Below are 24,245 nucleotides of genomic sequence, written 5' to 3' on the forward strand. Positions count from 1 at the left end.
ACATATGCACTGTTTTATACATATGCACTGTTTTATACATATGCACTGTTTTATACATATGCACTGTTTTATACATATGCACTGTTTTATACATATGCACTGTTTTATACATATGCACTGTTTTATACATATGCACTGTTTTATACATATGCACTGTTTTATACATATGCACTGTTTTATACATATGCACTGTTTTACAAGGTTGCAACATTTGGAAATACTTGGGATGTTGTAGGCCTACTAGAAAATTACCTTGTGTTGAGACAAAATTTTCCCCAATTTATTAGACAGTATTTCTTCAATTTTATTAAAAAAGATTATATAGCAGTAAAATGATAATAAAACCTTTATTCAGGTGTAATTTTTAAGTTATTTACTAAAATACTTTGGTTCTACTGCACTCGAATAATACTAAACAGTACTTCATGCATTCCTACTCTAATTTTCAATGGTGAATGCCAAGAGGACTAATGCCAGTGGTCGTGAAAAAGACAGAAAGCAATTCTTTCCTGAAACAATAAATCATAGAAAACCATTAGCAAAGCAAATCAATATTTTTTAAACCTGTTCAAACCTCAAGTTATTATTGTGAAGAACAAACTGAGAGCGATGCAAAGTGAAGAAAGACTGGCTGACACCAGTCAGAAAGAAGGCTTGCTATAATAACTAAAGATAAAATGTAAAAATTATCCAATATATAAACAAGAAATGTTAAATAAGTTATTTTAATTTAAGTTCATATAATTAAAGTTAAGCTAGCAGCCCATGGCTAAGCACCACTTGGCTCCTACATTGTCAAGGCTACACCTCCCCTTCGCATGTCTTTAATGAGAAGGCAAAGTGACGATAAATACTTATTTTATTCATTGTTGCTTTATTGATTAGTTATATATTTCATTTATTTTCTTGCAAATCATTAGCTTTTTAAACGGTTTTAAGAAGCATTATGTTATATATTAGTTCTAATAGCTATATGAAATCAGCTGAAATATTTTGCTCAACTATGTGACTATTTTGACATATGAAGCATATATATATATCAGAATGGAATAACTGTTTGTCGAGTTTGACTAGGTGGTAATAACTTCAGTTGTAATAGGTGGTTGTAACTTCAGTGATATACAATGCACATATTTTAAAAACTCAACCGGAACAGCGCATCTACGCAAATAACATAGCTATATATAGCTATGCAATAGCTATATATAGCTATACAACAGCTAAATATAGCTATACAATTATATTAATAAAGTTTTGTGAAAAAACTCTGCCAAGCCATCAAAAACTCTTTTGGGTGAAGAATTAAGATGAATCGACTCATGTCTCAGGCATCGCAGAGAGAAGTTTCGTATCACAATTAAGCTTATTGAGGTAACACGGCAATAGACAATAGTAAAGATTGGTTTATACCTTTTAGATTTCAATAAGAAACAAAAAATTAACAAGTTTAATTTCACATTTTGAGATAAAAATTATTCTTTACAAGTTGAAATGGGTTAAAGGTGGATTTCCCATCATATCTTTTATAGGTTATTTACTAAATCATCATTAGCCAGCTAAGGCAAGTGCATTTATGAAACTAACATATCACTCTGCATTCATTTTTATTATTCGTTCCAGCTCAAACTCATCTACATTTTCTTTGTGGCTTCATTTGATTCCTAACGAAGACAACAAAAAGTTTTAAACATTTTCAACACTAACTAGTATTTGACATATGGGTCGCGGTCACAGAAACCATGGTTAAGTCGCAAATCACGACATTGAGTTATTCGACTTTAAAGTTGCACTAACTGAATTTATAATTTTGGTAAGGATTTTTGTAGCACGTGCTTCTGGACCAATCAAAGAGTGATGTTTCTGAATCTGAAGTCAGTTTAGATAATAAATGTCTTAGAACCTCGGGAAAAAACTCTTAAAACCGTTGCTTTTAAGGATTGCTAAAACATTTTCAACACTAACTAGTATTTGACATGTATCTATTTATGTTAGATAGCATATTACTTTTGAATATTGTAGTTTAAAGATCAAAGCTCTGTTTCAGCATTGAACACTAGTACCACTCGAATATCAAGGTGAACAAATAAGGTAGTTGACACTTTTTTAATTGCGAGGATATCAAATGAGCAGTCACAATAATTAGCTATAATATACACGATTGAGTCCATTGAGTTATTTTAATAAACTTCCTGATGAACTTAAACCATTAAACTGGTTGAAGTAAACTGATCGTACCAACTAGTTTAGCTGTATTATAAATGGTCATAAAATGCTACAAGCAGGCGATTGAACAAAAAGAAATTTAGTTCTCAACTACTATGTTTGTAACTGGTCACACATTGTGAAACAGTATGGGCAGTATGAAATGTGAGACAATTATAGTTATGTAAAAACCATGAAAATGGAGATTGCGTACACAAAATTTGTTAATTTAATTTGGGAGTTAAAATGGCAGTCTATGAATCTATAAGCACAAGCTTAAGCAATAAATGTAGATAATCATCATTAAAATGAAGGGCTTTGGGTTCGCTTATTAAAACACTCTCCATTAGAAAGCAACCTTTTCTGTTCATGTTTAATGCTTCTCACAGCACGAATTAGTTCATCATGATGGTTAGAATAGAAATTATTCACAAATGTGGGTAAATTGAAATTTTAGAGTTGGAATACTAGTTAAAAATAACAATTTTGTACAGCTTTTATAAAACAACATAAATGTCTCGAGGTTGGCAATCAAAGATCTCCCAAACTAGCTGTGGGTCACATGCATTAGTGCGCTAAATGGATTCGCAAGCCCTTACTGTACCTCGATGGAACCATTTTTAGACTTTTGTAAGCAGTACACAAAATACATAATGTTTTATGTCCAACTTTGATTACATGTATGCCAAGGATAAGGTTGGAATATATACAACAGGGCTTCGGGTAAAAAATCAAACTCTATGAACTAATGCTCCTAAAAATGTAACAAGCCGATAAGCTTGAGCGTACACTCATGCACATGACAGCAAACGACCCTTGGATTGAGTAAAAATATCTTAAATATGAAGGTAATCTTAACCCATTCAGGACTGTTCCCGGTTACTACGGGAAGAGTTGTGTTCTCCAGGGCCCGTTCCCGGATTCTACGGGTTAAATTTTGATTCACTCTATTGCTTAGCTGTTTAGGTACATCGGTTTTATTCATTCACCAAACGAAGTTTAAGAGCTTGGGCATCATTTTGATATCAAATATGTGATTGGACAAGAGAGTTTTAACTAACAAATTATGTGATAGATATCAACTGTTTTGAAAATTTGTTGATCGCCATTTTGGAAAAGGTTTATCCGAACGACGGCAAAATTTTTAAGTGAATTAGATGTGGTAATCAGCTCAGGGGAAGAAAATAGCAATGAAAATAATGTTCAAGAAGAAAATGAGAACTTTCTGATGGAAGAAGGTAAGTTTTATGTGGCTATTTATAGAATTTTACCGGAAAAAAAACGATAAAAAGCCGAAATTTTTCTTGTGAATTTCAAACAAACTTTATTCTAACAGTGTAAGATATGGATTTTTTCATGATACACATGATTATAACATTTTCAATCCAATAAAATTTAGATCTTTTTGCAGCATGAACTCATCACTCTATTACCCCATAACAAATAATAATTTCCTTGTAGAACTACAAGATAATAAAAACTTCTTATTTCATTTATATCCAATAGTTCAACCCACAGTTAGTCAAGCATATAGTTCTCAACCTCAGAATCCATTATAAACTAGCCCCAACCACTAGGCTCTAATATTGGTTGATAGGGGACACTTACCACAGTAATCATCTTCATGACTTTCTGTGTTTATATCTACAGTATCAAAAAATATTTGCAATTTGTATTACCAATTGTTAGCTGCAGTAGACTACTTATTTTCATTTTTTATCAGGTATTTACCCTGAAAAGCTCCTAAAGCACAATTTTTTCTAGGCTGTACGAGAAGTTTGAAAGCAAATAGGTTGCTTACTACCGATCATATTTGCTACATGTAGGTGAAGACAGTCAAGGGCTTGTAAGTGATGATGCCATTGATGATGAGCATAGGGCTTCAACACCAATATCTGATGAATACTGCATCAACTAACTTATAATGGGAGCAAATATGCATGTGTAGTTGGCATCAAATAACTCTCACTGTATCATCATTTTTTTATGTACACACCCATATTATACATGTATATATTGTTTCGTTTTCATGCATATTCATTTTTACTGTATTTTTTACAATATATTTTACTGTATTTTTACACATATTTTCTTTGCTGGAGATTGTCTGTTAGCTGGTAACTTGAGTATCTTTTTTCTTATGCATAATACAGTGAAACTCGGATAACTCAAACTTCAAGGGACCAAGCAAAAGTGTTCGAATTATCAGAGTGTTCAAGTTATCAGAGTACTGTCACAAGTCCATGTATTTACTTATTTATTAGTAGATACATGAACATATACAAACTATAATATAAATCAAAAGCACAAATGGCTTGTTTCAAATTAAATGCTTCTAATGTAAAGTTTAAAACGTTTTTATCGAAAAGTATAGAGATTTTTCTATCACTTGAGATTGGTTTGTTGTTTGAGGTGATGTTATTGCCAGGACGTTTTTAGATTGACATTGGCAAAACTTGATCGTTGCTGAAATGCTCAAAGAAAAGACATCTTTTTCTTTTGAGCGTTTTACCCACGATCAATTTTGCCGATCTTTCTTGAAGTTTATGGAAAGATTACCTTACTTTACCTGGGATTCGTTAAGAGCAACACTCCGAGGCAGTTCAATTAAAAGTTTTACAAGGTTTTACGGTAAATTGTATATCACTCACGCTTTTTGAATGGATACTTATTGAATGTACACACATATTTTGTGTTTAGGTCAAACGATGAATAGTTTTTTTTAGCTAAGACAAAGTATACGTTTGATTTCAACAATTTTTAAGACGTTTTAATTCGTTAAGACGTTTAATTTAATTTAATTTTAAGACGTTAATTCAACACGGAATCAACGTCGGAAAACTATTCATCACGGGCTAGCCGGGTCACGCACTCAAGGATTTTCGCCACGCAAATACAAAACAAAAACAACATGCTGTTTTTGTTTTGTATGTGCGTGGCGAAAATCCTTGCGCCCGTGACCCGGCTAGCCCGTTCTATTCATCGTATAGCAGTATAAATAAAATTTCACCAAACCTTTAGAACAGTCGTTGACAAAAATATTTTGCCGATGGAGGTAATAACGACGCTTATGAATTACGAAAAGTTGAGGTTTACCTCTATGGCTTGGAATAAAGTGATTTTCTAAAGCGATAGCAACCGTTTCGGTAGCCGTTGGGCAAAAAACAGTTTGTTATAACAGTGTTGAATTCGAGTTATATAGAGCCATTTATCATTGCGTGGGAACGGACCAAGCAAATCCAGTCGAGTTCACCATGTGTTCGCTATATCCGAGGGCGAGTTATCCATGTTTCACTGTATATTCATAATAACCTCTGCAATGCATTGCAATATAAATTAACAAATTGTTTGATTATATAATAGATAAAACGGTCAGTGACGTAGTGTTGGTTAGAAGCTCGTAACTCGTAAGCTCGAATTGAGAAATCTTTTTTTTATTTGCTGCTGATGAAGTTTGCTATCAATCTAACACAGGTCCGACAATGTCAGTACCAAAAAACTGCTTGTGAGCTGCTATGAAACATAAAAAATAATTTTGATTAAAAAAAAGTTCACGGAAGTATTAGAAATTGTGGTTAGTAGAATTTGTAAAGGTGCACAGACATTTATATCAAATTGTAGCCTGGAATGTCTTTGTTAAGCTGCAAAAAACAAATCAAGATTATTTTGAAAAGAACTCTAGTTATACTCAATTTTGTGTAGCTCTATTTTAATTGTAAGGCTACTGAAAAATCAATTAGGCTGGAGGGGCAGTCAACCAATAACTAATTAGTCCTGAATGGGTTAATTATACATATGGGAACATGTCGCATAGCAGACTACTTGCATCCACACAACTTGCTAAGGTGCATGAAATTAACAGATTGACTATAAAGATCTTTTAAGGGGTCGTAATCAACTAAACAAATCTTCGTTTAACGAATTTATGAATTCATCAAAAAGAGTAACGTTATTGCAAATGAAGATAGTTCACTATGCTACAACCAATACGTATAATGTCATGAAGTGCCGGATAGCTCTGACTGTAAGATTTAGCGTGAGACCAGATACTAGATCAAGCAATTCACATGGTTTTGTACACAGTAGTACAAAGAATCTTTCAAGCTATATGCTTCATCAACTTGGACTAAGGATAATTCCAGTACATATATCGCGAGATGACATTTTTAAATACAACAAGACATTGAGAAATAACGCAGAAATCATATTTATGAACCTTTTTTTTACTTTGTGCTACGAAAGAATAACTTGATCAATTAAATAATAATAAAAGGCTAGTTAACTTCTGACATTTTAGTGACGCGCTCAAATTGTAATTACGCACGGCTGTAAGGTTCCCAGCAAAGCGATCACAAAATTGACAAATGGAGCTTCCACTTGTGTCAAGGGCGAAACTGTAGTCAAAAATCTGCGTTATTAAAACATGGAGTGAACGACAGTGATGTGAAACGACTACAAACGGAGGAGACAACCCTATATCTTGAGCACTAACACGTTTGTTATAGCAGTTACGGGTATGCAGGCATCATGATGCATGTCAAATCATAACACTTGTGCTCTATCATTATGCCTTATGGTACATGTATATGGTTATCTGATTAGGAATAAGCACCATCCAAGATCAGATGAGAACATGGTGAAACAGCGAAATTGATAAATGTGTGGAATACGTCAGTTAAGCGGAGCCTAAGGTCATCCTGAAAGCTCATAAAAAGGATTAAATAAATATTTATTTCGAACATAGAACAACAAGGTTTGTTGCAAATAGTTTGCTCAGTTTAATGTGATACAAAATGAAGTTGTTCACATGAAACACTCAGCGTAAAAAAATGATGGTCACTGTACATAAAACTTTGTATAGACATGCATTCAGCCTATGATCCATTCAATTGTTAGAAAGTAACATCTGATTACACATTGGCAAAAATTTTTGAAATAAATTAAAGTAACACTAATAAAAGGTTGCGAACTATTTAAGGTTTTTGAAAATCTCTAACAAATATTAAAAAAGAAATGTTGAGAGATTTTGTAACCAGTCTACTATGCAAGTAGTTTTGACATTCATCTAGAACGCTAGAGGTCAGACGCGTGTTGTCACTTTGCTAGTTTGACACATTTTAAGAATAAAATGATTATTTAAACTTCAAAAATTTGTTTTTTCTCACACGAGTGGTGGGACATCAGGATTATCTACAAAGTCTGGACTATTCGCTCTTTCCGGTACTTTCGCTTTAGCTTTAGTACCAACTGGAGCAGCACATCCGTTCTGTTTGACGATATTTCCTATGTCTGGCATACTATACATACTCGGGTCAACCTCTAATTTCTCAGTAGTGATGGTTTCAGATTTTATATTGCTATTTGCAAAAGGTTTTGTGACCTCCTTAGTTGGTTTTTTGTGAGAAGCGATTGTCGCATGCTTGACCTTAGGCATGGTGATGACTAGATGACCCGTTGTGGTAGACCTCTGAGCTGTACTTTTGCTAGATGACACCTCCTCATCCAGGCACAGTTGAAAAATCTAGAAAAGTTTTAGATGCTAATTTTAGTTTTAAGTAATGAATAAACAGTAACACAGAGAAAACTACAACTAATACGGACCTAATATATTTGTATCATTCTTATCTGGTTGCATTAGGTCAGGGGTCAGGAACCTTTTTGACTGAGAGAGCCAAAACAACCCACATGTTTCAAATTTAATTCTAGGAGAGCCGTATTTATAATTTACATCCCGAAAACATAAAAGAAAAAAGAAAGCCAACCAATTTAGTACGTTTGAGCAATTTTAGATTATAAGAAAACTGGATTTATTTCGAACAACAATATTCAAATAACAATTTTTTCTCATAGCCATCTTTTGGTTTGAAGGGTTTACTTTTTGATCTAAAAATGACTTGTGTGGTCTTTGTGCGGCTTGCGCAGAGCGTAGGACAGAAAGCACTAGACAGTCTTTGTGCGGCCTGTGCAGAGCGTAGGACAGAAAGCACTAGACACTCTCTGTGCGGCCTGTGCAGAGTGTAGGACAGAAAGCACTAGACACTCTTGAAACTAGAAACTGCTGCGCCCCATCAAAAAGTTGTAAATGAAAATATATCTTTATTAAATGAACGTTATTTTTTACTTTGTTTATTATTACTGTAATTTAAGCATTATTTGTATTATTATGTTGATTAAATTAACAGCCAATTTATGAATTATTTCTCCACTGATTTATCAAAGAGCCAGATGCAATCATCAAAAGAGCCACAAATGGCTCGGGAGCCATAGGTTCCCTACCCCTACATTAGGTTATCCTTTTTAAGGAAATTAAGTTTACTGAAACTGTTTTGAAACTACAGACAACAGCTATTTTGCAATAAATTATTAAAGTTCAATGTGACTGGGTAATGGCAAATAAAAATATTGTTGTATGCATTGTAATTTTCATGTTATCAATAACAAAAAATTAAGCATGTCGAGAAACGAAAATGCGAGCAAAAAACGAAAACAAAATATTCCTTAGAATAGCTAACAAAGGTCTATCATGTTTGTGTATATAATGGCATAGTGTATGTCATAGCATAGCGTATATAACATACATAGTGCATGTCATAACATAGCGTAAATAACATACATAGTTTATATCATAACATAGCGTATATAACATACATAGTGTGTATCATAACATAGCGTATATAACATACATAGTGTATGTCATAACATAGTCTATATAACATACATAGTGTATAGCATAATATAGTCTATACAACATACATAGTGTATATCATAATATAGTGTATATAACATACATAGTGTATGTCATAACATAGAGTATATAACATACATAGTGTATGTCATAACATAGCATATATAACATACATAGTGTATGTCATAACATAGCATATATAACATACATAGTGTATGTCATAACATAGAGTATATAACATACATAGTGTATGTCATAACATAGCATATATAACATACATAGTGTATGTCATAACATAGAGTATATAACATACATAGTGTATGTCATAACATAGCATATATAACATACATAGTGTATGTCATAATATAGCGTATATAACATACATAGTGTATGTCATAACATAGAGTATATCATAGCATAGAGTATATTATAACATATAACGTAAGACATGGACACTTGTTGATGGACACATGTTGATGGACACGAGGTGATAACGAAATCATGAAATAAATTACATCTGCCAGCTTTTACACCTCTGTTTTTGGTATGACGGTTCACTTGGTTAACACGCTAAAAGCAGAGACGATCAGAACCCAGGCCAATTAAATTAAGCGAGTTCATCAGCCATCTATATTGCTTAATTGCGATAATCCTCAACAATGTGCTATGTTATGATTCATCAAATTCAGTAAGGCTGTGGGTCATTACCCTCAGTGAGGCTGTGGGTCATTACCCTCAGTAAGGCTGTGGGTCATTACCCTCAGCGAGGCTGTGGGTCATTACCTCAGTAAGGCTGTGGGTCATTACCCTCAGCGAGGCTGTGGGTCATTACCTCAGTAAGGCTGTGGGTCATTACCCTCAGCAAGGCTGTGGGTCATTACCCTCAGCGAGGCTGTGGGTCATTACTCTCAGCGAGGCTATCGCACTCTAACCTTTCCCTTGATGATGACCCGCACATAAAATGGATTCACATCAGCATCCAGCAAAGAGGTGTCGAGGTGCTTAAAGACTGAAAGATTCAAGATATATTGTCCATTTTCTTCATCGTCTTCTATAGTAAAATCTACTTTTGCTTCATTCACATTTAATGGACGCCCTGCAGTATGTAGAGAAGATTAGAAAACAACTGTTGGACATCTGCAAGCAGTACTATGCATGCTTGATTAGCATTCATTAATACTAGTCAATATGAAAGTGCAAAACGTCAAAAACCAATGAGTTGATTGATACACAGCACGCCTCAATAAAAAATGACCGAACACACAACAAAAAATGTGCTGTATGCCGCTAGTCGCTAATAGCTAACAGCTGGTCACTAACAACTAGTCACTAACAACTAGTCGCTAACAGCTGGTCGCTAACAGCTGGTCGCTAACAGCTAGTCGCTAACAGCTGGTCGCTAACAGCTGGTCGCTAACAGCTAGTCGCTAACAGCTAGACGCCAGCAGCTAGTCGCTAACAGATAGTCGCTAACAGATAGTCACTAACCATCTGCATCATTAAAAAGTCGGCGTTCTTTCTTTACTTCTGGTTTTTCATCTTTTTTCTCATCTCTTTCTTTTGCCTTCTGCATGTGAGCATGTACCTAAAAGTGATGTAGAACACAGATTTCAGAATGGTATCGTGAAAAGTTCGATTTGGAGTTATTTACTCTTTTAAAATGACTAATTCAAACTATCGAGTGAAGGCTTTGAATAGATATAAATTATACTTTGAATAGTCACTAACCACTGCCCAGCAACTATGCATTGTATGATGTATAATTGTTACATATTATATTTGCATCACAGCATTTTTCACATGCATAACTTTACAAATTCATGCAACAAAATTTCCCTGATTCCATTCGGAGAAATTTCATCAATGACATGATTGGCTGGCTGCAGAATCTGAAATGGTTCGGACAAGATGAAGAATCTAGACAATTAACTGAGCCTCAGGGTCTCATAAGGCCAAAAGTCTCATAGCTCTGCTTCTGTTAACTCAGATGATTTCTGGTATTACTCTTCTTACCAACACCTCTTCTACCCTTATAATCTCTGTAACAAGAAAACTGGGAGGTGCTCCCCATAGAACAAGCTCTGGCACACAAGTGTTATATCTAGACTATTCATCTTTCACTGTAGAAAACTTTAGCAATGCGTTTACGAGTCTTCGAACAAACTTCTTTTACTGAAAGATGTCAATGCTGCCCTTGAGGACTATAATTTGACTTACCATGGCCTGATCTTATAGACGGTTTACAAATGGAAACGATATGTAAAAAGTGAAATACTACCTCCATGGATGGATAAGGTGAATTACGGAGAGAAATCGCCACAAGCGTGATGGAGACTGGGTATCTTATAAGTTGAAAAGAAATCTTGTCACAAGTTTGTTAGGTTTAAAGAATAAGCATAACATGATTGATATCATCCGAAATTTTAAACTAGGTGACAGATATGGAATTCTCAAGGTGTGAAGCTGGAGAAAGATCATAAAAACGCTCAAGGAATATCTGTAGAAATATTGAACTGTCACTTTACATTAGTTGCATTTAAACTTTGCTCAGGTCTCCCAAGTTGTCTTATATCGGTATTGCTGATTTTATCAAAAAATATTTGAGAAACATTTAAATGAATGCCTCCCTGGCATTATTATCTGCTGGACTCTAAGCAACTTCTTCACCTACAATCTCGTTTCAGATGAGGTCATACATGCAGTGATGTAGTTCAGTCAGCACTATCACATTGCGCTCGATGACGAAATCGAGGTGATTCTACAGTTTCGATATTTTTAGACATTAAGAAAGCTTTCGATCGTGTCAACTATTCTATTCTAATGATGAAACTAAAGGTGATTACTATCACAGGTTCTCCAGTCAAATTACTTGCTTTTTTCCTATCAGATGGAGAGCAATTAGTAAATGTTAAGAACATGCAATCCAGTAGTTTGTCAAACTCAGAGTGCCATAAGGAGTCATTCTTCCTCCTACACTCTCTCTAATACACATAAATGACCTGCTTACAATGACCTTGTTGAGTACCGGGTATGCATGCGCTGATGACACTGTTTTCATCAGGAGCAACAATGATATCACTGCTAAAATGAATGCGCGACTGTAACTATGATATCACTGCTAAAACGAGACTGTAACTATGATATCAAGAAAATACTTCAGTGGTGTCCCACCAACTGTATGAAGATCAATACACACAAGTCACACTTTTTGTTGACCAGTCATCTCAATATAGATACTGTATCCTTCAGTTTACATGTGGAGATAACATACTGTCACGAATATAAACAAAACTACTTGGCTTCATCATAAGCGATGATCTTAGATGGTCCTAACATATTGATCATGTTTGCAGCAAGCTTTCATCAAACATGCTTCTTTTGAGGCAGGGCAGATATTTCATAAACAGAAGTATAGTACTATTGTTTTATTTCAACTTGTGCAGTCATCTGATCAATAGCATTGATATATATTTTACTGTCGCACCATACGGACAGCAGAAATGGATATTTCTCTTACAGAAAATTATACTAAGACTTGCGCACTAAAACACTAAAAAATTTGAACGCTTTGCCATATCCCAAACTTGCTCATTTCTGCATCACAGGTTTTAAAATCCTGCATAAACTATGCCCAGAGTTACACCAACATACTACACCCACCGTCGTTTGAATCAGTCCATGAGCCTTGTGTTACTCCAACCTTAAATTCAATCAACTCCTCAGCAATACTATTAGATTATCAACTTTGTCACCTTATATCAACTTATCAATACACATTTGTTCAACTCAATTAATAATTCTTGATTTCTGATTTTTCATTTTTTTCTTGAGAAACATCCTTTTGTTGATGATTACCAATGCTAATAAAACTTATTATTTATTGCTTAATAAATAATAAGCACACGCACGCACACACAAGCACATACTCGAGTCTCGATACAGCATCATAGGATGGGCCTACACGAGTCTCGATACAGCATCATAGGATGGGCCTACTCTAGTCTCAATACGGCATAATAGGATGGGCCTACTCGAGTCTCGATACAGCATAATAGGATGGGCCTACTCGAGTCTCAATACAGCATAATAGGATGGGCCTACTCGAGTCTCAATACAGCATAATAGGATGGGCCTACTCGAGTCTCGATACAGCATTATAGGATGGGCCTACTCGAGTCTCGATACAGCATCATAGGATGGGCCTACTCGAGTCTCGATACAGCATCATAGGATGGGCCTACTCGAGTCTCGATACAGCATAATAGGATGGGCCTACTCGAGTCTCGATACAGCATCATAGGATGGGCCTACTCGAGTCTCGATACAGCATAATAGGATGGGCCTACTCTAGTCTCGATACAGCATAATAGGATGGGCCTACTCAAGTCTCGATACAGCATAATAGGATGGGCCTACTCGAGTCTCGATACAGCATAATGCGAAAAGGAAATTTTAATGTTAAGCCTATTTATAGAGCACATTTCAAGAAACAATCTTTCATGGAGTTTATCTTTTTGTTTAAGCAATGTTCAAGTAAAAACTTATTTTATAAACAAGTTGACAGCAATTGCAAAATGATAAAATTATATTCTACTCACCCGGATTTAATCAACTGCTAATTAGTTTCACTACAGGTAGAACTGTTGAACCAAACAAATTAAAAAAAATTTATTGCATTATTTTCAGTTAATTTCGTTTAGCTGAAATACAAAGTTACTATTCCGGTAGTTTTCGTCAGCGGCCAGAATATAATAGCTGTTTTAAGCATTATAAACAAGACCAGAATAACAAGGATACACAAACTTTATTATTGGTAGAGGTTAAATTTTAAATTTGGTTGACTCGAAAGGTAAGGGAAACTCATGTTAGCTGAGTAATCCACAATTTGATGTACATGGTTTGTGCATAACCGTAGGTTGCTTGTCCTAGATATTGACCACAACACTGCCTCATGCCTTGCGTTAGAATGAAACCTGATTGGTTTGTTTTGCTAGTTTCTCTTGCATCATGTTTTTAGTTCACACCTTAGGCTCTGTCTGTAACTTCAGTTCAGTTGGCTTTTGTTGGGTTCAAAAATATAAGCAGAGAAAGGATAGTGACTGCCAATAACTCACACATGAATAGAGTCTCATCTTTCTTTTGTAGCTTCAAGGATGTGAATTTCAAGGATGTGATTGCGGAAAACAAATACTCGAGCATAAGGATATCCGCTTCGTCTTCAGTTGTTAAAAAAGGACTATTTATTATGCAAAACAGTTTAGACAAAAGATTCAATACTTTACGACAATTAGCTTAGGTTGGCGCGAATATAAAAAGAATATATGACAAAGCACATTTCAATTTTATGCACTTTCCCTTGTTGAACTATTATAAAAGAGAAACGACTTTATATGCAAGTTGATATGGACTCACTATTGTCCAATACATAATTTATTTCATCAGAGCAACTCTTATAATTCATTGCTATTCAAATCGGTGAGGAAAAGTGTAAACTATTTGTAAAAACCTGCAACTTTTCATCCTTTGATTTAAATTAAAACCTCCCTGAGCCCACCTTTTTGTACATACGGTACAATTTACTATGATAATGGGTGCACACTAAAACCGCAATATTGCAAAACTTTCTTTTTCATAATGAAAAGGTACTGTTGCCTTAGATTAGTAGCGTGAAATGAGAATTAAAAAGAAGGAGATTGTATTACACCAGAGATTGTATGCAGACATTGTTTTTGTAAGACTAAAAGAGTTACTAGTATAAATTAATCTTGTAATAATAGCCGTGTAGAATTAACATAAAGCCTCACCTGTTTCCTTGATTCGGGTGTGTAGGCAGTAGTTTCCTCCCAAAATGCTTTCTTTTCTTTTTCCCATAGAGCATCATCGTCTGCTGGTGACGAGCCACTATTGACATCGGTGTACCACCTTCCATCAAATCCTCGAGCTTTCTTCTTTCCAAGTTCCTTTCGTTCTTCTTCTCTTTCAAGATTCTATACAAATATTTTCAATGAGTGGATAGAGTGTTTATCGTTGCAAAGAAACTCAGACACAGCTGGCATGGATGCCCTTGAGAAAATCGGGGTATGTTTGATGCTTTGTTATTAACAACTTAAAATCGACGGATAGATTTCTATGAGCTCTGTAAGCTAACAATTTCTGTAGAAGAAATCCAAGGTGAATGTCGACAGTTTTTTTGAGAGTAAAGCTCTAGAAAGCAACTTATAAAAGACTAAAAGTGATGAGTTTTTTTGCACCAGCTGAAAAAATTGTGCCCAGTAGGTGTAAATGAAGTCAATATTATTCCATCAATAATCAAATCTCTGAGTAGGCTACTTATGTGACAGCTAAGAGCTCAGCATGTTCATATTAAATTTATTAAAATATATTAAATACTTAAATATTAAACTATTTCTACGATTGAAAGTATATTCAACAAACTTTTACTGTATTGTTTTCGTTTATCAATTTATTGTAACTTTATCAGTCAGTGTTTACTAGCACACCCATTGATATGAACAAAACAGCGAAACTGTTATTTCAATTAAAATTTAAGAGTAAATTTTATATTAGTAAAATAGCGAATTTAGAAAACGAATAGCATAACTTGGATGAGCATTTCATTTAGTAGCTGAACAGATTTGGTAAACTAAACTTGAATCTGGACCTACCAATGGCAATGCGCTTTACATGTGCCACGCGTCTTCACACTGCAACCATCATTTGTCATGCAAAAGTTTTCTCTTACCATAATCACCGAGGATTGAACTGCAGACCATCCACATAAGTTGCAGAATCTTTAACCATTACGTGACAAGTTATAGACAAAGTTTAATAGGTGTATATAGTATATTCACCCGTCTGGTAACATAAGCCTGCTGCTGTTGCTCAATCGATCTCTTTAAGACAGAATAATTCTGTATTGCAGCAATTCGTTCTGATTTTTCCACGTCAACTCCATCAAGTTTTTGGAGCTGAGGCAAAGTAGCGATGACATAGTCTTTGTAGCCTTCATACTCCGTGCATGGATTACCAGTCAAATATAGTTCCTGAAAGAACTCCAAATCCTACAAAAAATGGGCTATTTCTTATTTTTAGTTTTAGTGGTCATACATACACGTTTTGGTTTTAAAGAGACACTGAAATTGCCAAACATGTTTTGACACTTTTACTAACAGATAGAAAAGGTTTCTAATTTAAAGTCATAATCCAACTCTGTTTTGTTGATACGTAAAATGACGACAGCGATTCACAATATGACAAATATTTCTGTAGCTCCTCAGCACAATAATAACTTCATTAGAAAATTCTTGTTCAACAAACTACCTTGACAATTGTATATTATTGTACTTACCTGAAGACAGGATATTGATGTCAGCTCTCCAACAAAGTTCACCGTGAGATCAAGCTTGTTCAGTGATTCACATCCTTCCAGGTTTTCTACTCTCTCGATATTGTTTAGTGCGAGATTCAAATATTCCAACTTTTTCAATCGGGAGACATTTTCTAAAATAATTAACATAAAATCATTCGTGTTCCATCATTAAAAGCACTGTACGCTTTAAACAGGTAAAAAATGTTTACATAGACAGCCCTGTTTTAGACAGTTAGACTAGACTACGCCAGTTCTTTTTCACCAGAACTAACACAGACCTCTTAAGTGACAATCTTTAATTCTACTGTATTGAGTGTAAAAGGGAGCAAAGCACTTGACCGGCTCCCGGTGACAAAGCAATAAATATGTGAGTTGTAGCAGTGAAGACTATATCTACAGTACGTATATTACAGCTGCACGGGTTACACCTACATGTGTTATAACTACATGTGTTACATCTACATATATTACACATGTGTGTCACACCACGTGTAACATGTTACACACGGTACACCATGTGCGTGTTGCACAAGGTCCTTCGAAGGCAGCTCAATGCCAGGAACCAAGACATGGCAATAAATACCCATGCACTGCCAGATATAAGGCACTAACCAGGCATAATAAAGAGGACTGAGAAAGCCATAAAGGAAATAGACATAGCAACTTACAAGCTACTGACTATGTATGAAGCACTGAATCTGAAGTCAGATACTGTGTGGTTATATCTTAGTAGGAAAGATGGAGTAGGTGGCTCAAAAGTGTACAGCAGACAATGAAGGAAGAAGAACAGAGTATGAAAGCTGTTACAGCCTCCATGGCCACCGTAGACAAGTTACTAGATGAATTTCACTCGTTTACTGTGACAATAGAGCCACACAATGATGATGAAGAACCTGATTGGCACACCAAACCACGAAATAATGCCTACCACCAACAAGTATCTGAGATTGGTGAACTCCATCAGACATATACGTGCCTAAACAAAGGCAACCTTACTGCAGCAAGTGATCTAAACCAGGCAACACCAAACATGAATCTATCACGCTAGAAATGATCTAAGATACAGAATGTGGAAGGATGCACCAAAAACCCTCCAACCCATTATCAGTGGATGCAAGCAGCTAGCAGGTAATGCACACACTGAGTGACATAACCATTTCACATGCGTAGTGTAGAGAAGACTGAGACGAGTCTGGCCTCAATAAGCCAGAGCGCAGGTGGGAAGTTCTGATAAGGTTAATGAGGAGGACTGTGCTAACCTCCTCTGGGACTTCTACATCCGGAGAGACTAGTACATGTTAGAAAACCAGCCAGATATCGTGGTGGTGGACAAGGAGACCAATAAAGCTACAATAATAAATATAGCAGTAGGAGGGGAGATTGAAAAGTGTTAGCATATAAGAGCCACTGCAACTCCAGTAGTTTTTCGAGCATCGGGTGCAATAACACATAGTATGTGTTATGTGTCACATACACATCAAAAGTGACTTGCCCAAATACCAGCAACAGTCAACAGAGTTGCAGAAAAGCGTGCTACTTATACAGGAATGGCTGAGACCTTGAGACAAATGCTCAAACTCCCAGGTCTCTGGAAAGATACCCAAGCTTGAGCAGACATTATCAGCCACTTGGATTAACACAGGGTTAATCCATCAAAGCTGTATTCAATGCTGACAAATGAACCAAAAAGTTCATATGGCAGGTCTCCGAGCTGGCACTGCTAGGTTCTAAAAAAAGATTTGAAAAATGAAGCTACTACTAATATCAGCATCAATTAGTTAAAAGGCAAAAAACAAGGGCGACAATACTGTATCTCAGACACAGCTAACAGCTAACCAGACATGATCTAAGCATTCTAGTTAATTATAAAAATACTCTGAGCAGGCTTGGGCCACTAGCAGTGCAGTGCGCACTGCACTAGTGCAGTGCATAGTGCAGTGCAATTTAAAAATAGAAATGTCTAGTGCAATGCTAGTGCAAATTCGACATGAGTCCCTCGGTGCACTAGTGCAAGTGCAGTGCTTAGTGTGACATGGTATGTACTAGTGCAGTGCCTAGTGCAGATTAGAAAATTCCCATAAACGCACTAGTGCAAGTGCAGTGCACAGTGTAACATAAAATGCTCTAGTGCAATGCCTAGTGCGGATTGGAAACTTTTTCATAAATGCACTAGTGCAAGTGCAGTGCCTAGTGCGACATAGTATGCACTAGTCTAAACTAGATCTAAACTGACTGACGCCAACTTTGAAAGGCTAATGTTCCTTCGGTCTAATAAACATCTTCTCTGAACAATATTGCTTATCAATTTTGCCATCAATATGACTTACTGTTTACATGATACTGGTTTATTCAAGAGTAGATTTTCTTGTTGTACATAGTACATTTATGTAATAAGAAGTGAATTCTTCCATTCCATGCTTGCTTAGTATATTTAGTTATTGTAATTGTAATACATTGCACTATTTGATATCTGTTGTCATCTGCACTATTTAATATTGAGCATTATTGTAGCTCTATGTTTGTTTGAAATTTTAGGTGAGGCTAGTTTATTTGACAAATACACGGCTGACATCCTTTGCACGGCTATAATTGTACTATTGCAGTGGATAGCAGTAGATATCTGTTGATTAGCAAGCAATTCTTGCAGCTGCTATAGCAAAAAAGCTCATTGGTCTAGTGCCTAGTGAAGTTTAGTGAAGTGCCTAGTGCATTTATGATTTTACACTGCACTAGTGCTAGTGCAATGTCTAGTGCACAAGAATTTTTGCTATTGCAGTGCCTAGTGCATTTTTGACTTCACTTTTCGATGCACTAGTGCTAGTGCAGTGCCAAATGCACAAGAATTTCTGCTAGTGCAGTGCCTAGTGCATTTTATATTATTACTATGCCATGCACTAGTGCGAGTGCAGTGCTTAGTGCACCTTACTGTCGTCTAGCCAGCAAATAGTGCAGTGCACTCAATACTCACTAGTGGCCTCACTAGTGAGGCCACTAGTGAGTATCTGACTCTGAGTATCTTTAAATTCATTTCATATACGAATTGAATTAGAAACACATCTTAATTAGCAAGCTGAGTTTTCAAAAGAAATTAGCACTTGGATTCGTTGAGTAAAAACGTCAAGAGTCCTAATAATCTAGGGTGTTTGAACAAGAATCGGTAAATATTTTATACTAAGCTATAGCAAGGAGTTTTAAGTTTGGAGCTGTACTTGATCCTTCGAGCAACAATTGCGGATGCCAGAGGTATACACGATCATTATCATTCATCAGAGAAAAATATTTTGCTTGCTTTGATTGATACAAACAAGGGTAACGAAAAGTTGATAAGAAAGCGGAGGCAGTGGAAAAGAATTTGCGATTTTGAATAATAATTGCGTAAAATGTGAATTTGGAGCGATGATTTAAGATTTCCTTTCCAGGCTCGAAGTGAATTCCATGCTAGAAGTTTCAACAACAGACTTCAGTGAAAAGCACAAGTAGCAATAAAAAGGCAACTTTGAGTTGTCTAAAAGTTACATCAAATTTAGTTTTTAAACATATAGCTGTTGATAATCAATACCCCAACTGCGGGAATGTCAAGTCCAATAGAAAGAATGCAGGGAAGACCAGCAAGGTCTGTTCTACCTACTGTTCTACCTACTGGTCAAATTGCACAGACAACTGCTGCTGATGTCTTGAAACAAAAGACGAAAAAGAAGAAGGCCACTCAATCAAGCCATGGTAAGTCTGCCAAAGACCTTAAACCTCTAGGAATCTGAGAGCTTGTGCTGATCGGAGACTTTCAGCGTGTAAAAGATAAATGGAAAACAGGAAAAATCTTGGATCAATTGTCTGACATGTCCAACACTGTTCTAAATGAATGTGATGGCGACATACTGAGAGCCAACCGGGTTGATGTGAAACATAGGATAAACGTATGATGCCTAGAGATCTAGATAATAATAATCATAACTCTTCAGATAACTACGAAGCTTTAGCTGTAGTGCTTAGAGAGAACGCAGTAGTATTTAACGATAATGTAGATGTATACAGCGAGGCATCAGATGATAGAAATGCAAACCAACTTGCTCGAAATCCTCAAATGGATTCGGACTCGGAGCAGAACAAACCGCAAGATGCCAATTCAATACGCTGACTATCAAATGAACTAGTTCTAAACCGAAAACATGTTTGAAGTGTAGTGTTCTAAACCGAAGACATGTTTGAAGTGTAGTGTTCTAAACCGAAGACATGTTTGAAGTGTAGTGTTCTAAACCGAAGACATGTTTGAAGTGTAGTGTTGTAAACTTTTTGTTGTATCAACTAGCTTTTCTAAGTTATTAAAAAAAGGGATGTTGATAATATTACAATAATTAGCAGTTGTCTACTCACTCATTATTCGCCTATTTAGTTATGATTTCAGTTCTAAGACTATACAAAACTAGCCAAGCGTATTATAGTACTAGTTGAATGCCCGACACTGCGCAGGTAATAAAAAACTTTTTGTACAGAAAATTTACTTGTAATCAACATATTCAACATCAAAATTTACCATTCTAACTTTTAAATAAAGGTGTTTGTTGATTTCTGTGTAATTCATACCGTACAGGCTGCAGTGCCTACTACAGATCTACTACAGATCTATACTGATTACAGTACTCATGTTACCTATATGAGTTAAAGCATTTTTCTTCATTTATGGGCATGCATTTTTTTCTGGTAAAGGCTTCACAGATTTTTCTTCTGGTATGGCTTTACAAATAATGCTAACTGCAATGTTTAACGTGAAGTCATGGAAGATTGGCATGTATTCCACAAATGTGCGAAATTTATTCCATGATATAGTTAGTTGACATTGTAGTGTATTGGATAAATGGATGTTACCAAAACTGGAGGCTGTGAGTTCAAATCCTGTTTGCAGCGGAATTCTCAATCTTAAAACTTTATCGCTATGACTGGACAGATGGAAGCACAAAAGTATGAACAGACAGACGGACAAACATTGAGATTTATATTTATAGATACATTTTACAGCATGGTACAGCCTTGAATAATATTTGTGTACATGTGATATTATCATTTTTGCTTGCATGATTGTTGTGTGCAGTAAGTAGTACTGTTGTTCTAGGCTAATACTTAGTATTGTTGAGTACATTCATTTAGATCACTAATGCATCTTTTGGTTGTTTTGTAGTACATACTCTCTGGCTTATTTAGGAGACTGAAGATGAAAGGAATTAAAACTGATATGCTCTACAGCACTCACTGTTACACTATATAAACAAACAGAAAAAAACAATAGCCATTCCTGCAAAAATGTTTGAAGTAATCTATATATATATTTCTCAAAGTTGGTCGTATGTGTATTTGTGAATTCGTCGTTTTGATTGTCCAGCTATGGCTATTATTTTAGCATTGCGCCTACACAAAATGATGCCTTTTTATATATATATATTTCTCAAAATTAGTGTGCACGTCCGTATGTGTGTCTCTCCGGCTATAACACACGCTGATAATTTTACCAATGCGGCTACACATTATGATGCCCCTGTTAAGAAATATTTTTTGTAAGGTTCAATTACTATATCTGGGGTCAAGGCCAATTCTTCTCATGTGGAAAAGTATACTGTATTCGTGAGAAGAGTCTCGACATTCTCTCTCCTTTCAGTCAGACAAAATACGATATCTCATTTTTCGAGAGATCCCACTATCCCATTCTCATTTCCCAATATCGAGAGATAATAGTATTGCCGTATTCAAAGTTTTGATGGATATCTTCTGGTGAAACAGTAACCTTTTTTAAACACAAACTTCTATGCAAGAATTTTTATTATTAATTCAACATATTCAGGATTTTTATTTTGTTTTCTCAGTTCGTAATAATTGTATCCTTACTGAATCCTCCTTTATTGTAATCGTAGCAAAACCGACTTAATTTAGCTATTACTTGCTAATTATTTCACATTTATATCTAAACCCTTTTATAGTTGTTTTATTTTTTGTAATCTATTTGACCAGCACAAAACATTTTCTTCATGGTATGAAATTTGAAAATTACAGTTGTATGGCATAGTTCGAAAACCTTTACAGTTGTTTTTACTTTCTCTCTTAATTTATTTCAACTACACAAAACACTTTTCTCATGATATGTAGTTTGACAGTTGAAATGGCAAATTTTGTTATACGTTAAATACAAATAAATTTTCTGTCCAAAGACTTTTTTATTACCCGGGCAACGTCGGGTTGTACAACTAGTCTCAAATATAAGTAAAATTTCTGATTATGTCAAACTTTCAAAGTTGCAAAACTCAAACCATGCAATGAAAAATGTTCAACTAGAAAATGATTCTTATAAAGAGACACGTTAAATTTTAATTTAAAATCTCTATGAGTAGCAAATAGCCTAAAAAACAGTGGCCTACAATTGGCTCACATTTGACATGTCTAGTCTACTTGGTTATCTCATTCGCTCCCGTGTGGGTGCATTATAGAGATATCAACTCATTCATTTTTTTAGTTAATTGTTATATTGTGGATGTTAAAATTAGGATCTTTGATCAAAAGTGTAAGAACAAAATGAATAGAGTAAATGTCAATGCTGTCTTTTTTATTTGTTTTTATTTACAAATATTTATGTTATTGTTATTATTGTTATGCTATTGATATCATGACAAGACGACCAAATTCGACAAGGCGACAAGAGAACCAACAAATAAATAGTAAATAGAATATTGTCATCAGAGTTTTACACTGAGACTGTGCTTGCTGACAAGGCATTGGGCTCAGAGCCAATCAATGCGATTAAAGTACCAATATTTGGCCACATCACAAGATATTGCTTTTCTAATTACCCTTCTTCGAGTTCCACTCAATTTGAATACTATTGACATGTATAGGAACAATAAGGGCAGTCTCAATTGAATGCTATGAATCTTGAAAGTAAACCATAATGTATATTCAATAAGTAACTTGTTTGTAATTAAAGCATGCACATGGACAACTATAGCATGACATTGATTTAATATAAATGAATCTTCAGAAAAAGCTTTGAGGTTTGAGCATACTTACCTATTTTTTCAATGAGGTTGCTTTGCAGGTAAAGTATCTTTAGATCTCTACACCATTTATCTAAATACTCTATTTTTTCAATATCCTGCTGATGAAGCGATAACTCTTCGAGAGTAGATATTTGCAGCTCGTTGTGCTCGGCTCTTTTCCTTACTAAGTCCTCAGTAATCACCACCATTGCTGTTGTAGGAAAGAGTTAACATTTGAAAACAAAGTATACTAGCAACAAAGTTGTTATTCAAACTAAATTGTACAGAAAACACTGCATAATTGGTTATAACGTGTGAGATAGGCTACTATGGCTCATCCTGAAATAATTGCACTACTCAATTTCTCTAAAAGTCCATAGAAGTATTCAAATTTAATACTTAAATTAGAACATCATAAAAATAAAAAAAAATTTAGGCGGGTTGGCGTAAAGAAACGGGCTTTTTATTCCTAAAAACCTATGAAAATTCAATATTTTTTGTAATTTTGTTATACGCCATATTTTACCAAAGGTATTTAAAAATGTACGAACTTGGCCAACGTAGACAATATTTCAGTCTTTTGGCGATGCGTTGCCTCGCCGACACAAATTGCTAACTGCGCACAACATAGCTGATGATGATTGCATATAAAACAGTTGCCGGGTCGAAATATTTCCCCTCGTATCATTATTTGTATAAACAGACTATGAGATGCGGAATACACCTTTATGAACTGTTTAGAAGTCCTGTTCCATCTGCGGACACTTGCTACTATTTGTAACAACTGAAAAAGAAACAAACTGAGTAAACGTTATAAAACAGCTTGCTATGATATTTTGATAACAAGCCAATCTAGAAAGGACTATTAATATATGCGTTTATAAATACAAGGTAGTGCGTAGATTCATTATATTGAAAATGTTGAGGTTAATTCTCAGCTTTTATTGTGATAAATCACACATGGTGTCTGAGG

At 35.2% G+C, this 24,245-nt stretch overlaps 1 protein-coding gene across 1 annotated transcript in view; it reads right to left on the bottom strand.

The window, feature by feature from the left end:
* Positions 1-23,868, bottom strand: part of LOC137390575 (dynein axonemal assembly factor 11-like) — a 60,404-nt gene extending 36,536 nt beyond the window's left edge. Inside the window, exons 1-8 of the mRNA XM_068076905.1 lie at positions 23,824-23,868; positions 23,304-23,483; positions 16,236-16,387; positions 15,739-15,948; positions 14,692-14,874; positions 10,376-10,472; positions 9,820-9,983; positions 7,370-7,723 (exon numbers count right to left, since the gene is read on the bottom strand). Of these exons, the coding sequence (XP_067933006.1) occupies positions 7,370-7,723; positions 9,820-9,983; positions 10,376-10,472; positions 14,692-14,874; positions 15,739-15,948; positions 16,236-16,387; positions 23,304-23,481 (1,338 nt within the window). The 5' untranslated portion in view covers positions 23,482-23,483; positions 23,824-23,868. The remainder of the gene's footprint in view (positions 1-7,369; positions 7,724-9,819; positions 9,984-10,375; positions 10,473-14,691; positions 14,875-15,738; positions 15,949-16,235; positions 16,388-23,303; positions 23,484-23,823) is intronic.
* Positions 23,869-24,245: the final 377 nt, after the last annotated feature.

The sequence above is a fragment of the Watersipora subatra genome, chromosome 3 (assembly GCF_963576615.1).
Source record: "Watersipora subatra chromosome 3, tzWatSuba1.1, whole genome shotgun sequence".
Classification (NCBI taxonomy): Eukaryota; Metazoa; Bryozoa; class Gymnolaemata; order Cheilostomatida; family Watersiporidae; genus Watersipora; species Watersipora subatra.